This window comes from Dipteris shenzhenensis, chromosome 4 (assembly GCF_047967505.1).
Source record: "Dipteris shenzhenensis isolate YYH24624 ecotype China chromosome 4, Dip_SZ_1.0, whole genome shotgun sequence".
NCBI classification, from domain to species: Eukaryota; Viridiplantae; Streptophyta; class Polypodiopsida; order Gleicheniales; family Dipteridaceae; genus Dipteris; species Dipteris shenzhenensis.
The window spans coordinates 41,235,418-41,257,154 of NC_141599.1; the positions used below are offsets into that span (position 1 = coordinate 41,235,418).

The following is a 21,737-nucleotide window of genomic DNA, read 5'->3' on the forward strand; positions in this document are numbered from 1 at the left end:
GAAAAACCCAGAAGCAGTCGCCAAAGCCCGGTATACAACCATAGGATGCCTTGATTCATGAAAATGTAGAAGGTGCTTGCAAGCCAAGCCTTGCAGAACTTCTCATGCCTTTTCGCTCTCTTCATAAAATCCTCTGTACCTCTCTCCAAAAAGGTCCGCAAGGGATAAATGATATCATGCCAAATATGGACAAGGGTGGCCATAGGTCGAGTCTCCTACCCTCCCATGATAGATAGTAGCGAGCCACCGAGGTATACCAAGCAGGGACCCCACAACCATTGTCTCCTTGGCACTGTCATTCGCGGGCAAGGGCTCTAGCCTCCATCTAGTCAGGGGAGAGGAGTCAAGGATGTCCTAGCTAGTAATCTACTCACCATCAATGAGGTAGGCTAGCGATGTCACCTTGATGGAGAAGGCGTTCTTCCCCTCTGTTAGTCAGGCCACCATCTTCCAAGTGAAAACCGTTTAATCCTCCATGTCCTAGCTAGGATTCTAAGAGCGCCCCACGGATTTTTCTGAGCCATGGGTATATCCATAAGCAATGTGCTATCATCTCTAGGTCACCTGTCGAGCAACAATGACAAGCCCATCCTTCTGCATTTGTATGAGCCAACGATTGATGGGTAGATCTCTATGGGCCAAAAGCTAGAAGAAGTAAGAGATCTTTTTCTTGCAGAGGCTAATCCAAAGATGGGACCAAAATTTGGTAATGACCTTTGTGGGGTTCTGTTACTCCATCCAATCCCTAGATGGGCTCTAGAGGCTGAGGCCTCCAACTGAAGTGGTCTACCAATTTGAGTTATGTAGGAAAAGAGTCTATTTTCACAGTCCTATCAAAGCTCCCCACTCGGGGCCAAAATCATTCCTTGGGATACCCATTTGATCTTTCCAAAGGCGGCCCAGGATTGGGATCAATAACCTAGCTCCTCCCTCATCGCTCGCCCAACCACTCGAATCCTTTTTCATGTTAGAGAGGCCAAGGTATCATCTCCTATGGGGGTATGTCCGTCGGATTCGGCTTTAGCAAAATCTGTCCTCCTTGCCAGTGTTATAAAAAGCTCGGTAAGGATCAATGCATATGGCTTTGAAGAGGTATCTAAGTGGCACACTTGTCCTAGAGAATGGGCTGAACCATCGAGGAGGATGCTTTGAATTTGGGGCTTCTCTAGGCTCCTTGTGCCATGATGCCAGAATGTCAACGTCAATCTCCTTGACCACGAGCACCCCTCAAATGTGCATTGTCTGGAACCGCTCCTCCCCTTGCTAAGGAAGGCACTGCCAAGCTCCCAAGGAGCAGGCTGGTTTGCTGCCCTACTATGCCCAAGTGACATGCATGCAGTGGCATAGCATGTGCTTGTCTTGATCACGAACCTTTGGATGCCAAAGCAAGGGTTGGCACTTGAACTCATCCTTGCACAACATTTTGGCCCAAACAAGGGCAGAAAGGTGCTGCAGTAGCTTTACATTAAAGGTGACCACTTCCTTGTTAGGCGGCCTTTGAGAAGATCCACCTGTGAGACTATTGCCTATGATGCAAGGAGTGTTCCTTAGAAGCCCTTGTTGGAATAGGAGCTTCCGGGTTCTGTGCTTGGAGCGAGAACTCTAAATAGGGCTTTGTTTTACGTCTCTGGGTATATAATGCTCAGCCCTCCCTTTGCTTGGGGAAGGATCACTGTCTACTAGGCGATTCGTGCTCGAGTAGTTTGTGTACCATTCTAACCTACCTAGAGGAAATTCCAAGCCAACCTCCTAAGCTGCCCCATACAACCTTTGTGGAAACACGAACACGACATAATGTGCCTCCTCTAAGTGGCCTTTGTTGTCCAATGGGCTTAGCTATCTTGCGGACAAGTCTCATCTACAATCCATATCTAAGCTATGGCATGTTGGATCTTCTTCTCTTGAAACAACATATATGGAATCCTCACTGCGTGCTTGGGAAACCTAGCGAGGCTGCTCCAAATGCATGACAATGGAAGAATGGTCGGACATGGCTGTGTCCGCTAAGGTCCCCTCTATGGAGAGCATAATCGCCCATTCACTATCAACTCACCTTGGTCAAAAGCATCTAGGTCTTTACCACAAAGATGCAGACTTTGCCACTGTGTTCTATTGCTGGAGACCAAACCTCGAGACCACGTTGTAGGAGTAAGCGCTTGCGTCTCCTAATGCCCGCTGTTGAGAACATATGCTCTTGGATCATCAAAACATCCATCGATTGCCCAACAATGGCTTGTTGCATCTCGTCTCTCAAGATCAACTGCTAGGGCTGTTGATACACCTGATGTTGAAAACGGTGCAAATTCTAGCTCAATGCTGTCCAACTCATGGGAGGAGAACATGGCCCTCCAAGCGCTAGAGGCTTGCGAGACAGGTCTACCTTGGATGGTCCCAATCCATACATTGCCTCGAGAGAGGCTATCACTAATGCCGCGCCAAACAAAAGGAGGGATGGGAGGTTCTGAAGAAGAAAAGGGGGTGGGCTGTGGCTCATTTGGAGGAGCTGGAGAGCGAGAGGGAAGATAAGGTGCTCCTAGCGGAGCATGAGGGGAAGGTGGAGGAGGAATCTCCACATTTGGTGCCCCTACTTGAGGTATTGCCGTGCCTAAGGTACTTGACCACAGAGGTGGAGGAGGGAGCTCTACCTACAATCTCCACTTGGAGTGATGGGGTGTTTGTGCCTTCAACTCACCTTGTGCGTGTGATTCCCTTGTTGACTAAGCGCTCCTCTCCAAGGGTGTTGAGGTTTGGGATCTATGCTTGTGTGCATAAGATTGAGTATGAGCTGAGATAAATGCATCTATTTGGCGGCTGATCTGAAGTTGTCTTGGTCTTGGGAATCTCTAAATTGTGGGGACTTCTGTGAATCTGTGTGTTTTGTTCTTGTCAGTTGTTGTAGGAGCTAGTCTCGAGTCTGTGACATGGATATCTGCTCTGGATGTCGTGCATTTGCTCTATCCACTCTGAGCTTCACACTATGCTGATCTCGTTGGTGTTCAGGCTACATCTCCAAATCTGAAGCTATTTGTTGGATACAGTGACTAATGCTTAATTGGAAAGATGATGATGGTAACTTTGTTTGTTTGAAGGCTTGTCTATTTGCTGGTTGAGAGAGGTGTTGGTAAGAAGAAAACCATATTTAATCTACTTGAGGGTTTTCCACTACTCCCCTACTGTTTTTTTCTTCAATCATCTGTTTTGGCAATCCTACTGGGGACTCTTCCGTGTCTTGGATTGAGATTGTGTGTGTGCAGTCGAGACAAGGCAGCCTGGAAGTCTGGGAGAGTGGGTTATCTATTTCTTGGATTTGGCTGTAACATGTTATATAATGGGGTACGGTGCTTGTATGAGAGTAATTATCTGCAAGGAGTGTGGTAGGTGTGGACATCCAGAAAAAGATTGCATTGCTCACCTACTTCGAGTGATTCATCTCCCAGAGCAATAATCTAGAGAGTCCTCAAGGAAGCTGCGTTGAAGTAGAGGAATGCTGAAGTGTTTCATGAGGGTACAGTTTTGTTAAAGAATAGAGAGTTTCCAGGATATTGCTGATTGGAAGAGGAATTCAATGTTTTGAAGGGGGAGTGAACCCAAGATAGGGAGGTCCAATTGTGGAGAGATGGCTCATGAGTTTCCTGGGTTACCAAATGAGGACCCAAAGAGGTTCTTGGAGAACTTGGAATTTACAGCTCTAATTGAGGACAGGAATGCTCCCGAAGTTCTTCTCCAGATATTGTCCTTTTGTCTCTTGGGAGAGGCAAGATCTTGGTTGCCGGTTTTCTTGGCGGGGTTTCATTATTATCAGGGCGCTCATAGGAACCATACTTATGAGGTGAGGGCAGCCTTCATCGACAGGTTTATGTGTCTCAGAGATCCTCATGGCATTTGGAGCAGCCAAACCAATCAGTCGATGAGTATGTTGGTAGATTTACTATGATGTGGAACAAATGGCAAGTGGTGCACGCACACTTCAACTAGTGCACCCACACTTCGACTCGTCATTTCCCAACTGGTGTCCCTGCAAAACATATTCACATAAACTTGAAAGATTTTCATCAGTTCATGGTAACTTGCAAAAAAGCTTCCCTCCCTCTAAAAAGCCCTCAAACTGGCAGTTGTGCACACCTAAGTGCCTACCCATATCTACATGGTGTGGTAAAAAACAAGATACAAATTTTATCTCATCACCGGTTGAGGAAAGGATGATCATTTACTCTTGAGGCATGCCTGAGAACTGCAAGGTGACCAGATTTCTTAGGATTTGATCCCGTGTCTCCATGTCTTGTGAAGCCGTAGTACCAAGGTATGAGGAAAATTTGGTGAAGTCCCAGATAAATAAGGGAGCTTTAAAGAAGTGTGTAGGCCGTCTCTGGTGATCAAGAAAACTCCACATCCTTATATATGGTCACATTGTGAATGTGATTCCTTTCTAGAGCGAGGCTCGCTTGAACCGAATCTAGGACTTGGCATCTAGTCGGAGTAAGACCCACCGGTTGACCAATCATTGCTCTTTGAGCTCCTATATTGCAATCTCAACATGCTGCTTGTCTTTTGGTGTAAGCCTGATGTGAGCTCCTCTGGATGGACTGGAGGGGTCCTATCATGCAAGCAGTAAGGTGCAAACTAGGAATGAAAAGCAAGGTGGAAGGAAAAAGCGGGAAGGTTGAGGTAGAGAGTCTTTGCTCAAAAACATGGGTAGAAGAAGCGTTTACAGCTGCTACGTGCGCAATAGGTGTCCCATAAAGTGGTGAAGAACATGACACCCTATGAAGCTTGATCAAAAAAGAGGCCAAGTGTCATGAATTTGAGAGTTATATTTGTTATGCGCATGTTACAAAACAGCAAAGGCATAAGTTGGACAGCAAAGCAGACAAATGCATTTTCATTGGGTGCAGTGAGCAAAGCAAAGGGTACCTTGAATTTCGTGACATGATCATTAGTAGGGATGCCATCTTCAAAGGAAATGTCACTATGCTCTCTCAAAATTGCAGCCAAACTTGAGTGGATGCCACATTGTACATGCTGTTAGTAGGCAGCTTGATTTATCTCATGACCACCACAGTTGCCTGACATCTCTTATGTTGTTAGCTGTCAGTCAAGATATGGCACATCCAAAATACAACTATTGGCGGGAAGCCAAAAGAATGCTTAGGTACATCAAAGATACTATGCATTTTGGATCTTTTATGGGCAATCCAAAACTGTGCGACTGCGAGGGATTTGTGCCAGTGATTGGGCAGGTAGCAAGGGCAGAAAGTCTACTATAGGCTACACTTTTTTACTTATGAGTAGGGATGCCATCTTCAGAGGAAATGTCACTATGCTCTCTCAAAATTGCAGCCAAACTTTGGATAATGAAGAGTGGATGCCACATTGTACATGCTGTTAGTAGGCAGCTTGATTTATCTCATGACCACAGGTGCCTGACATCTCTTATGTTGTTAGCTGTCAGTCAAGATATGGCACATCCAAAATACAACTATTGGCTGGAAGCCAAAAGAACGCTTAGGTACATCAAAGATACTATGCGTTTTGGATCTTTTATGGGCGATCCAAAACTGTGCGACTGCGAGGGATTTGTGACAGTGATTGGGCAGGTAGCAAGGGCAGAAAGTCTACTATAGGCTACACTGTTTTACTCAGCACTAGCAGTATTTCATTGGTGAGCAAGAAGCAAAATAGTTTTTTTTTTTTCTCACTAAGGCTTAGTATATGGCAGATAATGCAGCAGTATGTGAAGCGATTTGACTTCAAACATTACTTGGTGATCTTGGCATAACACAGGAGGGTTCAGTTCCTATTGGTTGTAACAACTAATCATGCGTTGCCCTATCAGCTAGATTTAGATTTAGATGCTCGTTGGGGAGAGACTAAAATGAAAACGTTTAGACTTTACAAGCAGTTGTAGCTTGAATGAAGAGATTTTGGACTACCTTTTGATTAGCCTTCTCCTTTAGTGCTAGCCTTTGTCATGGCTGAGTCTGCCCTTCACCTCTGGAGTGCTGACAGAAACTCAGTAAGAAGACTTTGTATAAATGGATGCTCAAGTATGTGTGGGTGTGTGGATTTGTATGTGTGAGCATATTTTTATACTATGGTCTACAGGATGTCATCGTAGCTAGTCCCTACTATGCATGATGGAGTTTATGGTTTTCAACCTTGTGAGTGACTATCATGAGATTGAAACTGCACTATGTTGTGTTTTTAGAGGATGAGTTTGGGAATGTTCCTGGATTCATCTAGGTATATGCATTGCTTTGGCCAAGAATCCTGTGGATCATTCTAGGGAAGCACATTGATATTAGAAATCACTAGGTGGAAATCAGCATAACCATTTTGCATTAAGTGGGGGGGGGGGAGATCGATGGGGTTTATGCTCACCATGGGTAGGATAATACCCTCATTGGTTGTAAACGAGTTCAGATCAATAATTTGACTCCAGCTCAGTGAAGAAGTCTAGGGTCTCCATGAGGATGGTGCTTTTTGCACCATGCATGTGGCACTATGTCATGTGTTGCTCTAGGACTTATCTAGCTCTAGGGTTTAGGTTCCTACAAAACCCACAGTTTCTTTGTATTTTAAAGTTGTGTGCAAGTCATTTTAGCTTGTTAAGGTTTCTCCAATGTCGTATGTTTCTCTCCCAGCTCTCACAAACTTCACCCTAACTATGTAAGAGCAATGAGTGCCTATGTAATCCGCCAATAATAGCCGCAGTTTCTTTGTAGAAATAGGTGCCAAGAAATCTGTGATTTTCCTTTGAGTGTGATCTATTATATCATAGGGGTGATTTTTCGGAGCTTAGAAGGTTTTTCCAAGGTAGAACTCCATGCCTTGCTGCAAGAGGCCAGCATTGAAGTCCACTAAGTCTAAATGCCTGCCCTTCCCCTTATCACACTGTAAAATGAGTAGAAAACTTCAAATCGCTTGAACGAAAAATTCAATCATTTGCTTGCCTCATCGTTTTTTTGGATAATACCTCGAGGAGCCACATGTGCAGCGTTTTTCAATTTATCATACTTTAATCTTACAGTCTAAGACTAAAGTCTCCACTTCTCGATTTTACAGCTTGCAGATCACTCCTGCATGCAATCTACCACTCAGAGCCGTTCGAGCAGGAGGCAAGATGGTCATTGTTAATCTTCAGGTTTTGTGTCAAACAGTTCGGTGGGCTTAAATTTGTGTTTGGGTTGAGTAGTTTTTAATCCTCTTTTGTTTTGTTTTTTCTCTGTTTTTCCTCTGAAGTAAGAAACTGGGTTTTTAATTCAAGTTTGAATTTAATTACATCGTTTTAATTCTAAATCATGTCTCCATTGTAAAGTGGACACCCATGGAGCTTTTGCTAGGATTGTAGCCTTCAACTAGTACTAACTGCCTAGCATTCCATTCGTCAACCACGGAATAATACATCCTGTGTAATAAAGAATATCCTTTCAAGAGAAATGTTTGTGGTGCTGTTTTCTAGTTAAAGGTGATCACATGTACAACTGCCTTGGCTGCAAATGTCATTGCAAACTGTCATCGTGGAAACTTTGTGCTAGAATCAAAAGTGGTGGCATAAGCAATAAAAATATTGTTGGCTCTTGTGTGTGGAACTAAGTAGGTCAAATGCTTGTTGCATCGGAGTCCCTGTGGCTAATACTATTCTCCTCCCTATCAAATGCTGAGATGATTGTTTTGTTGTAACCAAAAAATGAGGTGTGTTGTCAAGCCAGACTAATCTTCATCAGCTCTACCTATTCCTCCTGAACTACACTGGACACCTCAGGTACAAATTATGTTTCACTATTTATCATGATGCAAACATACGTTGGTCATTATGGCTGAAAATCAAACCTTACATGGTTGGGAGCATCCATAAATCGCTTCAAATGTTTATATAGACCATCTTCTAGCATCATGAATATGAATCTGAAGGCAAATAATGTATCATTCTCAGAGTGCGCCCATGGTATAGGATCACGTCTAGAGTTTAGAAAATATTTACTTTTTACCATCGTTTGTATGGTGGAGGTTTAAATCCCTAGTGACCAACGTGCAGTCAACCAATTCCTGATCTTAACATATAGCTAGATATCCTGTAGTGAATAAACTTCGTGAAAAATCATGATTTCGTTTCCAGAGTAATGTTGGGAATCAAACATGTAGACATTTTGTTACATGTCCTTTGACTTGAAAAGCAAGAAAACAAGACTTTTCTTGTGTTGCGTCGGTTAGAAATGACTAGACATAGGATACCCGCAGCGGAATGCTGATAGAATAGCCCAAGAATTCACACAGAACCGTTTAACTACGGAATCCAAAACTTCTTTACTTTGTGTACTCAACATACATATGTGCAAGCCAGTAAATAGACAATGCTCAAATAGAGATATAGAACCAACAAAATATATTTCCTTCCAAAAGGACACAAAACAAAAGGAGTCCAGAGTCCCACCAAATCGTGGTCCTCTGTCCTTACCAAAAGGTGTTGTCCTACAACCTCCCTGGCACTTCCAGATCTCTAAGCCTGTGTGCTCCTCGTAGAGCTTCTATAAACTTTAGTCACCATGCTGACAAAACACACCTCCAATCTATTCTCCCAAATAGCTACCTATGAGGCAGTGAATGCCTAAAAGACTTGACCTCCTTGCTTCCCTGATGTGCAGCCAATGGTGAGGCCCAAGCTTCTTCTGACTCCTGTTCTCCTTGCTGCCCTGGAAGACAGCCAGGTGTCTTGATCCCTATGGGCTCTTTGTCTGCTGCTGATGGCCACCTCCCTTGTCCCTGAACTGGTCCTTGAGGCAGGCTCTCTGCAGCTCCAATCTGCTCCTCAAGTGGACCCCTGGGTAGTTCATTGATCCCTGTACCTTGCTGCCCTGGAAGACAGCCAAGGGTGCAGCCAAGGCAGCGCTTCCTTGTCTGCAGTACCCAGCTCCCTCTTGGTCCTTGAAGGCTGCCACAATGGATGAGTAATTCCCCTTGAGGGGCTCCTTTTATAGGCCCTGAAGGGCCCCAAACTGACCGACCAGAAGCCTCAAAATGGCTGACCGTCAGCCCATACTGACGGACTGGCTGGTCTGCCCCAACCGACCTGGTTGGCTGGCTTTGACTGGCCCAACCAGTCCTCTATATCAGCGCCTGGCCACGTGGCAAGCAGCCAGTGGCCCAGGTCATTCTCTGCCCCAAATCGAGGACTGTTGCAGCTTGCAGGCCCAAGATCTGCCCAACATAGGCACAATCCTACTGCATGCAGCCTGCCTCTGTTCTGGCCTTCTCTAGCCCCTTGATCCATCGCTGCAGGTCTGTACAACCTCTGCAACAGGTCCGTACTGCACCCGCCTCCAACCTGTACTGTTCTGGCCCTCAGATTTGCTGTTACACCTGCACAATCTTTCTCCAGCCAATTGCTGTGAGCCAGGTGGCACTTCTGTACCATTGCTGTCCACCATGGTGGCTCCACTAAGCCAGGTGTGTTCCTTATTGTGCTGCCCATGTGGCAGTCCCATGTCTCCTCTTGTGTTTGTGATTATGCTGCCCACATGGCGGCCAATATGCTGCCCATGTGGCAGCCCTAACCCTAAGTACATCTCCCACATGCTCCCCTCATATGGGGGCTCACAGACGGGGAGGTGACTTTCCCAACAGTGTCCCCTCATTGTATGGATCTTTGCATATCTCTATCCTGCAGGAATATCTAAAGCTTGAAGCCCTGTTGGCCTCTTTTTTCTCTACTTGTTCTATGGTGCTACAATTTGCTCTAGCCCATAGCCAACTCTCAACACCTCTCTCCCTCTCCCTCATCCATATCCACATCATACAACCTCTTGCTTTCTCGAGATGCGAAAAAGTTCTTGTTGGAGACTTCAACGCAAGGACAGGTACACGACAGGTATCATGTTCTGGTTTTTGATAGTCTCCACCACAAACGGTGGAGAGCCCCCGAGTCTATCGATGTCGTCTACTTCTCTCTATAGGATGTACTTGTGGGCAGCATGAGGTGGCTTGACAGGCACCACTCCATGTGTATCACAAAGGGTGAAGAGCCCCGAGTCTTTGTGATGTTGTGTGGCTGGATTGTAGCGACCTACCTCAATCTTGAATCTATGAGATGAGGTCTTGATATGGTTCATGGTGATCCGTACAATATGGGGGAGATGACCAAAAGTATCTTATCACCATCCCTCTTTGATACTGTTGTCTCCAGTCTGGTGTTAAATTATATTCGCAAATTTTCTTTAACCAGGACTTTTTTTTTGGGTGAGAAGAGACGATTGCAAGTAGGCCTCTACATAGGTGCTCCTGTTTAGGGTTAATGGGTATATTGGGAGGGGGACAATATTTGGGATGCGTCAATTTTACGAGCAAAAACCTATGAGCAGGTTTATCCGAGCATGTTTTTTAAGAGATTTTAAAAATTGTATTTCTTTAGGAAACATGGTTTTTACACTTTTATTTTCACTAGAACTGGATCCCTTTATCATAAAAATATATAGACTAGTCACTCATTCATTTTTACACAACATAAATTTTCTTATTTATAGATATCCCTTTGTACCCCTGTTATTACCTTAAAAAAGTGTTGAAAAATAATTCCTTTAAGAAACATCCCTCATAATCACTCTCAATGTAATAATACTATACATATATAATTACTTATTAACACATTTATATCATATGGCAATATCTTTCTAGTGTTTTTATAGCATAAATAATAAGATATTTATGGACATGTTTCTAAAGAAGCTTAAATTACTATAAATAAGTATTAACTTGGGCTTATATATCACTCTCATAAAATACATGTAATATTTAATACTATATATGCAATATTTTTCAAAATATAACTCCATAGATGTGCTCAAATGGGGTGTTCCGATCAATTTGAGTGGTTGAATGACTATATTTGGACATTGGATGTGAAAGTTATGTCACTTTTAAAAATGTTGTCCAAGATAGTTTCGCCAGCGAAACTACCTTGGAAGACCTACCTCAAAGGAGTTTCGCTGGCGAAACCACCTGGATGGCTTTCTTCAATGAGTTTTCTTTGAAGAAACCCTTTCATGATGATAGGTTGAGAGAGGTTTTTCAATGTCACTCCCTATTAAGTAAAAGCTCTAAGAAGGATCATAAGGGAATTTTCATAGAGAAGTCTACTCTACATGTGGATTTCTTCAAAAGCCATCCCATTATGTTCTCACCATTCCTAAAGATTCATGTAAAGATTTATGTATAAAATAGGCATTGATATAATACTTTGCATATTTCTAAGTGAAACTATGTTTTCTTCTGATCCATTTTTGCCATATTTTTGCATAGTTGAAAGCTTTTTTTTTCCTTTGCTCGGACGCTCGGAAGATTTTGCTCGGAAAATGCTCATCCCCCAATATTTGGGGAGTCAAAGTCTGTTTTAGAGGTGTTCACTGTTGGAGGACATGCATGGGTCTATTTGATGTATGACAAGGGGCTCCATCCCCTCGTCCCCAATGGGGATTTTAGTAGTTGTTGTGAAGTTGAGATGGATTCATGATCATCCCAGATATAAGGACTATACAAAAACGAGTATAGGAGCAAGATTAGGTGGGAGTCATATAGGGGGGCAGCTTATATGGCAGTGAAGGAACACACATAAGCAAAGCCGGGGAGGGAGTGTGGAGTAGCAGCAGCAGCATCAATAGCGGTGAGGGGCTTGCTTAGTTCCACCTTTACGGGCACACATGTTTATTTTAATTCTTCCGTCTACCTTGTGCAAAGGGATTGCAAAACTAATTAGCGGTACTTTCTGTAAGTCCTTCTCACTACATTTCCCTCGACCTCGAGTATTTTAAGGACGATAAGCATTCAAGGTTGTGGTTGCCATACTGAAATGGGAGTTGCCAAAATTGTCTCTCTCGTAAAATATAAAGGGCAAGAGATCAAGTTAAGTATATGCCCCCCCCCCCTTTTCCACCCCCCTTGTGGTTGAAATGAGCCATTTGTGACCCTAAGCAAACTTTACAGTTGAATGATTGATTTAAAAGCTTCTTGCTAGATACTTGAATGATCAATTTAAAATATTCTTGCTAGATAATTGATAATTGTTGGGCACCAACATTTCTATGGATGCATGTTGAGGAACATTAATGAAGCTTGTAACCTTGTTATGTGAGCTACGCATGGATGGGACCTTGAAAAAACATTTATTCATTTTTTGCAGGCAACTCCGAAGGACAAGAAAGCAGCTCTTGTTATCCATGCACGTGTGGATGAGGTAAGCCTCCCAAAATCTACTTATGGATGAATAATTGTTATTGTTCTGCATAAAAGGGTTTGTAGCTATTATGTGTTTGTCTTTAGTGTATTCTGCTGGTATTATCCTCAAGTCTTTGCGCATGAGACTATCATATGAAACCAGAAACCAGGTATTTGACCTATCATATGAACAACAGAAACCAGGTATTTGGCCTATCAGATGCACAACAGAGTTCCAATGATGTTCCTACCCCTGTCTGAAGAGAGAGTAATTGTGGAATAATTACTCCAATTGTAGTAACAGCTACAACAAGACTTTATCAGTTTGGAAATGCTTGGTACCTACATGTCTTAAAGACATGTTTTTGACATTGCAGTATCGTAACTTGGAAGGTGTCACTCACATGTATTATCCATAATTAGTTATGTCCTATGAATGCTTGGCTCTCTTTGTCGGGTCTTCAGATCTTCTATGAGTGGCAGAATGCTTCTTGGGCCATCTCAATTCGACGGCACCTGGTCGAGCCTTGCTCACTGGAGATTTGAAGGGCCATATACATAGAGGCCATGGCTCATAGGTCTACCCTTCACACACCCTGGCCAATATATGGGCTGATACAATTCACACACTTATGGCCAGTTATGTTGGAGATATCATAGCCAAAGGGTGTGTTGATCTGATGTGTTGGTGTGTAGGAGATCTAGTACTAGTGATTGTGTGAGTCATGTGTGCCACGTGTCACGATGGGACTTATCCCATATGCACTTGGTGCAAGTGTGTGAGTGTGTAGCCTATATAAAGGCTTGTACTTCACTTGTCATGATGTATTTGATGAATGAATGAAAGCCTTCATTATGTCTTCATTTGAGTATCATTTCTTCACTCCCTAGCCTCTCTCTCTCTCTCTCTCTCTCTCTCTCTCTCTCTCTCTCTCCCCCTCACACCATGCTTCTAACATGGTATCAGAGCAGGTTAACCCTGCCATAGCTGCCACGTCATCCCTGACCTAAGCCTAACCCTAAATTCTTATTCTGCTCAAGCCTTTCTTCCTGCAACCGCCTCACCTCTGCTTATTTCCGCCTCAGATTCAGCCTCATTTCCGTCTCTACACAGCTGCCTTCTACCCGTTTAGGGTTTCTGCACAACCTCCCTCTTTGCTGCTCTCATTTGGCCTCTGTTTTGTAGCTTCTTGTGTTCATTTCTGCCCATTTAGCCTCTCCACAGCCTGCTGACTGGCACATTTTCCAAGAGACGACCGCACACGAGCTGATTCGGAGCTGTTTCATCCCTGTTTTTAGGGTTTGCAGGCTGCTACAGCAGAAATCGACCACCTTGACACAGTACTTGCAGATTTTCGAGGCTTTTGGAAGCTGTTTCAACCTAGTATCGGAGCTGCTCTTGCAATTTTGAGCTGTTCTGGTGCTGCTGCAGCATAACCGCCTACATCTGAGGTGATTTCGGGTGTTTTCCTCATCTATTCCAGCATTTCAAAACCCTAAATCACCTTGGAGCTGCATTTCCAGCCACTTTCGAGGTGTTTCTGGCCTTTCAACACATCAAAATCAACCGATTCTCTGCGTGAAGACTTGCTGGCAGCTGCAGCACCCCGGTGCAGTTTGAATAGGTGCCTTTGCCTTTTGGAGCTGTTTTGAGGCCTCTAGCACACCTACATGTGAAGGCCTGCTCCTTCATTTCCACGCCCACAAGTGCTCTCTTATTGGCTCATTTCTGCTCATTTCTACATTTCGGGACATCTACTTGCTGCTCTTTGGTTCAGGTCCACTCAGTTCTCTATTTCAAGGAGTATTTTTGTTGCTTTTCCATTAGGGTTTGCATTTTGGAACCCCCCGAGGGCATCCATCAGCTGCTGGACATGTTTAGTTAAGCATTTCTCAAGCTGCTGATTCATTTTAGAGTCCTAGACAAGCTCCTTTATTGGCTGGTTATCTATTTCAGCTTGCTACCTTTGCTACCTCATTTTGACACTATAGAGCGTCGTCCTCGTGGTGAAGACTCACCAGCACCACTTTCAGCTAGGGATGACAAAGCAGTGGCGCTTATTGGTGTGAGGTTGGTCAACAAATTGCTTCATCAACTTGACCTCACTACTTCAGCCAAGGAGAACCTAGACAAGCTCAAGAATATTTATGCTACATCTGCTGGACCTGATGCAGGAAGCTTCATCTACTGTGTTGCATGATTTGAGGAGGAAGATGATGCTTAGTTCTATGTGTATTTGTGTTGAGTCAATAAAAGTTCTCAACCTTGAGTTGTCCCTCTAAACTGAATGTATTTGGGGTCAATGAGAGGTACTTTGCCCTGGGTTATCCACCAAAAATGAATGTATTGTCTTTTACTTTGGTTTGATGGTATTGACCACCCAATTCAAAGTAAGGGGGGGTGACGAGTGATGGTTTGCCCTTGCCAGTCACAAGCTGACTGAGAGGTCACTATCACACGGGAGGTGTTGGATAGTTGGACTTGCTCTTTGCAGTATTGCGGAGAGATTGGTCTACTCTTGCGCGTTGGGTCTCACACTCTTTGCTCTGAAGGGGGGTGTTGGAGATATCATAGCCAAAGATGATGTGATGTGTTCTTGTGTAGTACTAGGAGATCTAGTACTAGTGATTGTGTGAGTCATATGTGAGTGCCACGTGTCATGACGGGATTTATCCCATATGCACTTGGTGCAAGTGTGTGAGTATGTAGCCTATATTAAGGCTTGTACTTCACTTGTTATGATATACTTGATGAATGAATGAAAGCCTTCATTATGTCTTCATTTGAGTATCATTTCTTCACTCCCTAGCCTCTCTCTCTCTCTCTCTCTCTCTCTCTCTCTCTCTCTCTCTGTGTCTCTCCCCCTCACACCATGTTTCTAACAAGTTGGACGAGCATGCAAGGGTCCTCTCGGGCAACCATTGCCAAGAGAGATATATTCCTCAAGGAATGAAGGGGTTCCCCCTTTTTTGAGAGACTACAACAGGATTGAGGTGGATTTTTAACCCTCAACCTTGGTTTCTTTCGAGCTCATTCTGAGCTATTTTTTCTCCTCATGCCTAGCATGATGTATTTTTTATTCGAGCTTGCTCGCGCAAGTATCTTTCATACTTAATAGGAGTCTTTTTCATGGAAATAAAAAAGAAAGAAAAGAAATCATGAATTATGTACTTTAGATTTTAAACAAGCTCCAATGTATAGAGCCTGTGGTTAAGGCTTGCATGTACTTCTTTTCACCATTGATAAGCTCCAAGAGGCTAGTGGGAAAAAGTTAAAACCTTTTGTCCATCGGCTTTCTATATCACTAGCGCAAGCGATCAACAAGAACAATTAGCAGTATCACCACAGAAATGTGAACTGCTGCTTGGGCCGGTTAAACGTAGCTTCCTTTCAAGTCAAATCATAAATTCATTTTGCTATCTGATTGGAGAAAGCAAGGAACTAGCAATATACAATTAGGAGAATCATGATTAATTATCATACATAAGACCATATGCTGGTGCTACATTTGAATCCACTTTAGCCTCATTTAAACTTTTGTAGCTGCTTTTGAATAGATAAAGTATCCATTGTTGAAAAATTGTTCATAAATGCCCATATTGGACAACTTATGGAGTATGTCCTCACACGGGAGGTTTGCAATGAGGGACGGATTTCAAGTCGGCCTTCCATCCTTAGATTGGCGAAAGGCTTTGCCTTCAGCCAATCCTTCTTCCTTTTCCTCATCGTCCATGTGAGAACATGCTTATTCTCTAAAGACGAGTTGTCAAATTGAACTCTCTTTGCATGAATCCATGGCTCTCATTCTTCCAGAATCCAAGCTTGAGATTTGATATTGGCATCCTTCCCCTAGATCTTTCCACATATTCAGGATGTTTGACTCTTTGGGAGGGGTTTCTTCTAGGTGGTGTTTGATTCCATTGAGATTGCCTCCTTTGTTTTGGTGGCTAGTCCCCTAGCCCTTAGCTCTAGAAAAATTTCTCTTACTCCCTTTTCTTGGGGTTATGATCTTGTTAAGGAAGACAAGAGAATCACTTACATTTTCATCTTGTTCTTGGACGTCCTCAAGTTATGTATGTCTTCTTTCTACCATCGAAGCCCTTTTTGGCGTGGTCTGTGATGTACCTCCACTTTTTAAATTGCCCTTTTTAGCAGCGGCAAAGATAGTCAGGATAGATTGGGTGCTGCGTGTTAGGGTCCTTGTCCTTGACCCTACAACATTGGGGACCACATTTTGCTTTAGTGTCTATGTGGCTTCCTCTTTAGGTAGATGATTGAGATTGCACGACGGCAAGACCCTATAGCTCTTTGGGCACTTTGCCAGGGTTCCCTAAAGAAGAAAAAGTGACCTAAAAAGAAAAATAGAAACGCTTTTTCATCTAATCGATAGGGTCCTTCTACTGTTCATGTACTCCCACGATAGAGGTAGGAAGTAGTGTGGGATGGCAGGTTTGTAATTACAATCTAATGTACTAAGGCTCCCTTGGTTCTGGCCAGTTGCAATCTTCCTAGCCTTAGTAACAGCCTCTTTCTCCCTCAGCATAGTAGATGCTTCCTTCAGGTGGAGAGCCTCCTTTGACTTTTACTCCAAGAAGTAGGCCTATTGATACTTCTACTAGGGCATAGACTTATGCTTTACTCGACATGGTTGCCTCTTCCTTTCAGGCTTTGGCCTTCTCCTAGAGGGTGCCCCTTCTTTTAACTTTTACAACATAATATCTTTACACGATTGGTTGATTGTGGAGAGTTTACAGAGGTTATGCCTTCCTTTGTTGCTTCCCCTTTCTCTGCAGTTTTGGATGGTAGGTCTTCCTCTCCTTCCATTGGATGATAGTAGTAGGCGCTCTTTATTTCTATATCGAATACTTTTGCCAAGAGATGAGGCAGTCATTCAGCGGATGCTTCCACCACTAGGTCAGGAAGTAGTTCCAAGCCTGAGGATTTTTAGCCGGAACATTTAGTGTCTTGTAATATTCCTGATCACCATCGAAGATAGCTAGTAAGTAATCAGCCTCATTCAGGCGTTTTAGGGGGACCCAGTGATGTTCTCTGTCTCCAAGAGTACAAACTGGGGATAGGGATTGTAAGAGGTGAGGTAAATAGCTTTCTAGTTGCACTTTTGGTTTGCTGCACTTTGCACTATTCTCCCTCAAGGAAATATACATGTCAGTTTCATCCACCATTCTCCCTCTCGTGGGTGGCCATGGCATCATTGTTACATCTAGAGCATAGCGGATTATTCTTTTGATTGATGGAGTCAAGATTGTCTTTCTTAATATTTATCCCCTATTTTGGAAGGAGTTTCTTTCTTGGGCCCCTATTGTTGATCCTTGGATCATTGGAGGTGACTTCAACTTGGTAGAGTTACCCATAGATAAAAGAGGGGGAAGGGAATGTTGCATTCAGCTCTTGAGAGTGATTCATTAGATGCATTGATATTTCATTCTTAGGGTAGAGGTTGTTGAACTGATGATGCCTTTCATGCCATGTCTTCTTCGCTTCTATTTTTCTACTCAAATAGGAGGCGTTCAATGCTCATCCATACATGGATTGAGCGAATTCAATGTTGATGATTGGGCTTTGGATAGAGGTGGCATGGTTTGTCTTGCCCTTGGGTTTCTTCATTAGATCAATTTCCAATGATTATTACCATTTTTGAGCCACACACCATTGCGTGTTTGCCAAAGTATGGATTCTAGAGGCTTTTAATGCAGAGGTGGTAGTTTTTTGTTGATGGGAGTCTTATCTGTATGATGATGTGTGCTCTCCTCTTGCTTTGGTAGCATAGTACTGAGTTCTAAGGACCAGGAGACACAATGTTCTTAACATGAGATTGCCATCCACCAACAGCGGACAACCTTGCAAAGGGAAGAATAGAAGATACCATACATGCTTGGGTCAAGGAACACCTTGCTGTAGCAAGGGCTCATCAACAATTTCTTCTAGAATTAGAGGCTTGAGTTTTCTTACCATGCACGTGAGTCTTTTTGGATTCAGATGGGGGTAGAGTCTGTAATTTTAGCAAAGTCAGACCTTAACTTCCGGATTTGATCCATGATACATAAACTGCTTTGTGCATGAATGTAGTTTTTTAAATAATACCTTCTCCTTCATTTAGGGAGGCCTCTGAGTGGGGGCTAAACTTAGCGGTCAAGAAATTCCTATTCTACTCTTAGATTTTGAGAAATCTTATGAGAGAGTAAACTTGGGTTTCTTAAAGATACATTGCTTCATTTTGGATTTTTTGACCCTTGCACTCGAGGGGTATTCTCTCTCAACACATCTCGAGCCGCTATGCATAAAGAGTATTTCACTTTTGATGGATCGCTAGTTGAGATTGTTTCATCATACACTTATCTAGGGGTTCTCTTTTCTGTATCTATATTTACGATGAGACCGTCGATGCAGGCGTGTTTGAGCAGAGGATATGCTCGTTAGCTAGGCTTGAGAGATAGTGCTTCTCCTCACACTTTCCAAACCCTTGGACGTTAGCCAGACTTGAGAGATAGTGCTTGTACTCGCACTTTCCAAACCCTTGGACCACGGCTCTCCTTTTTGACTCCTTGGTACGGCCAGCAGGCATGTATTATAGCCCCTGTTGGGGACCAGAACTTTTGCTGCAGAGTGGGCTCGGGGCGTCTCCAGCTTCTCATGCTATCGTGGATGATACGTAGTAAGCCATCAGTTCCCCACCAAATCATTCAGGCTGAGTTTGGGTCGTCTCCATTGTCGCTTGATGCGGCATTCCAGGTCATCATATATGTGCACTGTGTCAGAGGATACTGCAATTGCACTTCAGGGTGACGTAGACACCCTAGCTAGCACTATTCTCTTCAATGACCCTAGCAACTGAGGGAGATTAGAGATGTTGGTATGCACACATGCAGGTGGTTTGAGAGATTGGGGCTCGACATGGACAGATTACCCCCATGTGCTAACTTCACCTGCTCTGCCTTACTCACTTGACATGGAAAACAACATGCAAATATTCATGAATATGTTTTTTCATTTTTTGCCAAAAGAAATCTCATTTTATGAGATCATATGTCTTCTCGACACCGGGATGTCCCGCACACAGGCTATCATGGCATTATTGAATGATTCTCTGCCTAAGATCATTCTGATTAGATACTACTACCTTGCCATTTCTTTTTAGGATACCATCCCCTATGGTATATCTTACATAAGTTTGGCCTTTTTTGGATGCCATGTCATCCTTTTCCCTGGGTTTAAGCACATAAGCCTTAGGCCAAAGGCTCTAGACGAACTTGTCTACCTTTTGAGTTTCTCTAATCTCCGCCATTAGAGCACTCTCTAATACCGTGAAACTCATATTGTGCATAATGCGTGACAATGCATTGGCAACTTTATTTTCCTTCCCTCTTCGGTATCGAATCGTCATGTTAAACTCTTGCATGAGTTTTGCCCACCTAGCTTGGCGGCCTCTCAAGTCAGGTTGTTTACAGAGTGTTTTAGAGTATCATGATCAACATCAACACAGAACTTTGAACCATACAAATAATGTCTCCATGTTTTCAAAGCATGGACAACAGCATACAACTCTAATTCATGAGTTGGCCAATTCTGTTGAGAGGAAGAAAGCTTCTTGCATTGAAAGGCTACTGGCCTTCCCTCTTGGAGGAGAAAGAAAGAAAGAAAGAAAGTTTATTAAAGTCTTCGGAAGACCGATGGGTCTATGAGACTGATAAAAAACTCATACAACAAGCAGAAAGGGTGGAGCTACTAAACGAGCATCATCACCCATGCTGAATGCTAGGTGCTAAGTAGTACATAGTCATATCATCAGTAATGGCATCATCATCATCATCATCGAGTCAATCACCATCAATCACCATCAAGGCTGGTTGGCTCTGGTCAATGCAATGCACCCCCACAAGGGTATATGTGTGTCAGAGAGGTATTGATTTTTGTAGCCAGTGATGGAGCGCTGGCGACTGTCTGTAGGGTGCTGCCCGTCTCGATCTTTTGGCAATGAGTCTGCTCTTGACTAGGGCTATCGTAACCCATGTAGGTCATGTCCCAGGCTTGAATATGGATGGGAGGTCGCTTAATGTGATCTACATGTCCGTCTGTTGTCGAGTGCGGCGTGTCTCAGGATTTTTATCTTTGCTGCGCTTGCTATCAATGGCCGCAAGGCTGGTGTGATCTGACTGGAAGAACTCCGTGATCCTGCTCTGAGAAGGGTCAGCCATGTGCCTAAAGCGTGTCTCTGTGTCTTGAGTAAGTGCTCCCTATGGCGGACCGCCTCATGGATGAAGGCAGCGAGGCATCTTTGGTCTGGGTATGAGAGAAGTCTGGATAGTGGCCCAAAATCGGCCCTAAAAAGGCAATGGTATCGATTGCGGATCTCGTAGTACATAGGGCATCTGAACGCGAAGTGCTCATCTAACTCCACCTCTTGTCGATCACATAATGTGCATAGGTGTCTCTCCCTGGGTATCCCCTCAGCTTGTCCGCTCTCGATCCGGAGTCGGTGTGATGAGACTCGAAACTATTCGATAGAGATCCTCAGTGAGTGTGGCAAATGGATCCGAGTAGTGTCACAAGAAACATTTCTAGAAGCATTTCGAGAAACGCGTTTTGCGAAACCTTTCTGGGTTTTGCCAGGCGTTTCGTCTAGAAACGGGCTAAAAATTTGTATTTTATATTAATTATATATCAAACATAAATAATTATCTCCAGATTCTCTCTCTCTCTCTCTCTCTCTCTCTCTCTCTCTCTCTGAAAGAGTTCTCAGATACACACATACACACTAAGCATTTCGCCTAGAAACGTTTCTACACGTTTTGCCTGGGCGAAACACGTTTTCTGGTTACACTGGATCCAAGTGTACTCCGGCAGGACAATGAAGTCTTCCTTAGAGATGTGCAGGCAGGGGTCTCTAGAGAAATTAAGCTTCACTAGAAGCTCCCTTGGCTCCAACCAGGTCTTGAATGTGTGCAACTGTAGTAGATCCTCTCAAATGATCTGGTTCACCTCATGGTATCCTAGAGGGATAGATGGAGCGTCTAAGCTGTACTGGAAGAGATACAGTCTGTCTATGTGAAGCCCAATCTCTCGAACCACCTATGTGTCTGGGCATACCAAGCTCTCTCATCCCCACTATTTGTGAGGTCCATGGATGAAGACAGAGCCAGCCATGGCAACCTTCGCCGCTTCGCTATATTGGACCCGTACTGTCTGACGCAGTATAGATAGGTAATGGTCTGGAATGCCACATCTAGCTACAGTGGAGATGCGTCGAACTCATCTTGAATGATATGATGTGGCACTGATGGCTTGCCTCTGATCATCCGTAAGAGCAAGAGCATTTGTAGTCGCTCTACCCGAGCCCACTCTGTGTCTGAGAGATCCGTCCCCCAACAAGGGCTGCTGCCATGCCTGCCAAGGAGTCAAAGAGAAGAGCCTTGGTCCGGGGGTCCTGAAAGTGTGAGTGGAAGCACTGTCTCTCTAAGCGAGCAAGTGAGGCATACCCCCTGCTCAAACGGGCCTACATCGTTGGCCTCATCGT

The 21,737-nt window shown here is 43.8% G+C and overlaps 1 protein-coding gene across 4 annotated transcripts in view; it reads left to right on the forward strand.

Annotated features, from left to right (window-relative positions):
- Window positions 1-21,737, forward strand: part of LOC147902876 (NAD-dependent protein deacetylase SRT1-like) — a 94,906-nt gene that overhangs the window by 42,163 nt on the left and 31,006 nt on the right. For all 4 annotated transcript variants that reach the window (XM_087373163.1, XM_087373162.1, XM_087373165.1 and 1 more), the window contains 2 exons: window positions 7,063-7,141; window positions 12,170-12,223. In XM_087373163.1, the coding sequence (XP_087229289.1) occupies window positions 7,063-7,141; window positions 12,170-12,223 (133 nt within the window). The remainder of the gene's footprint in view (window positions 1-7,062; window positions 7,142-12,169; window positions 12,224-21,737) is intronic.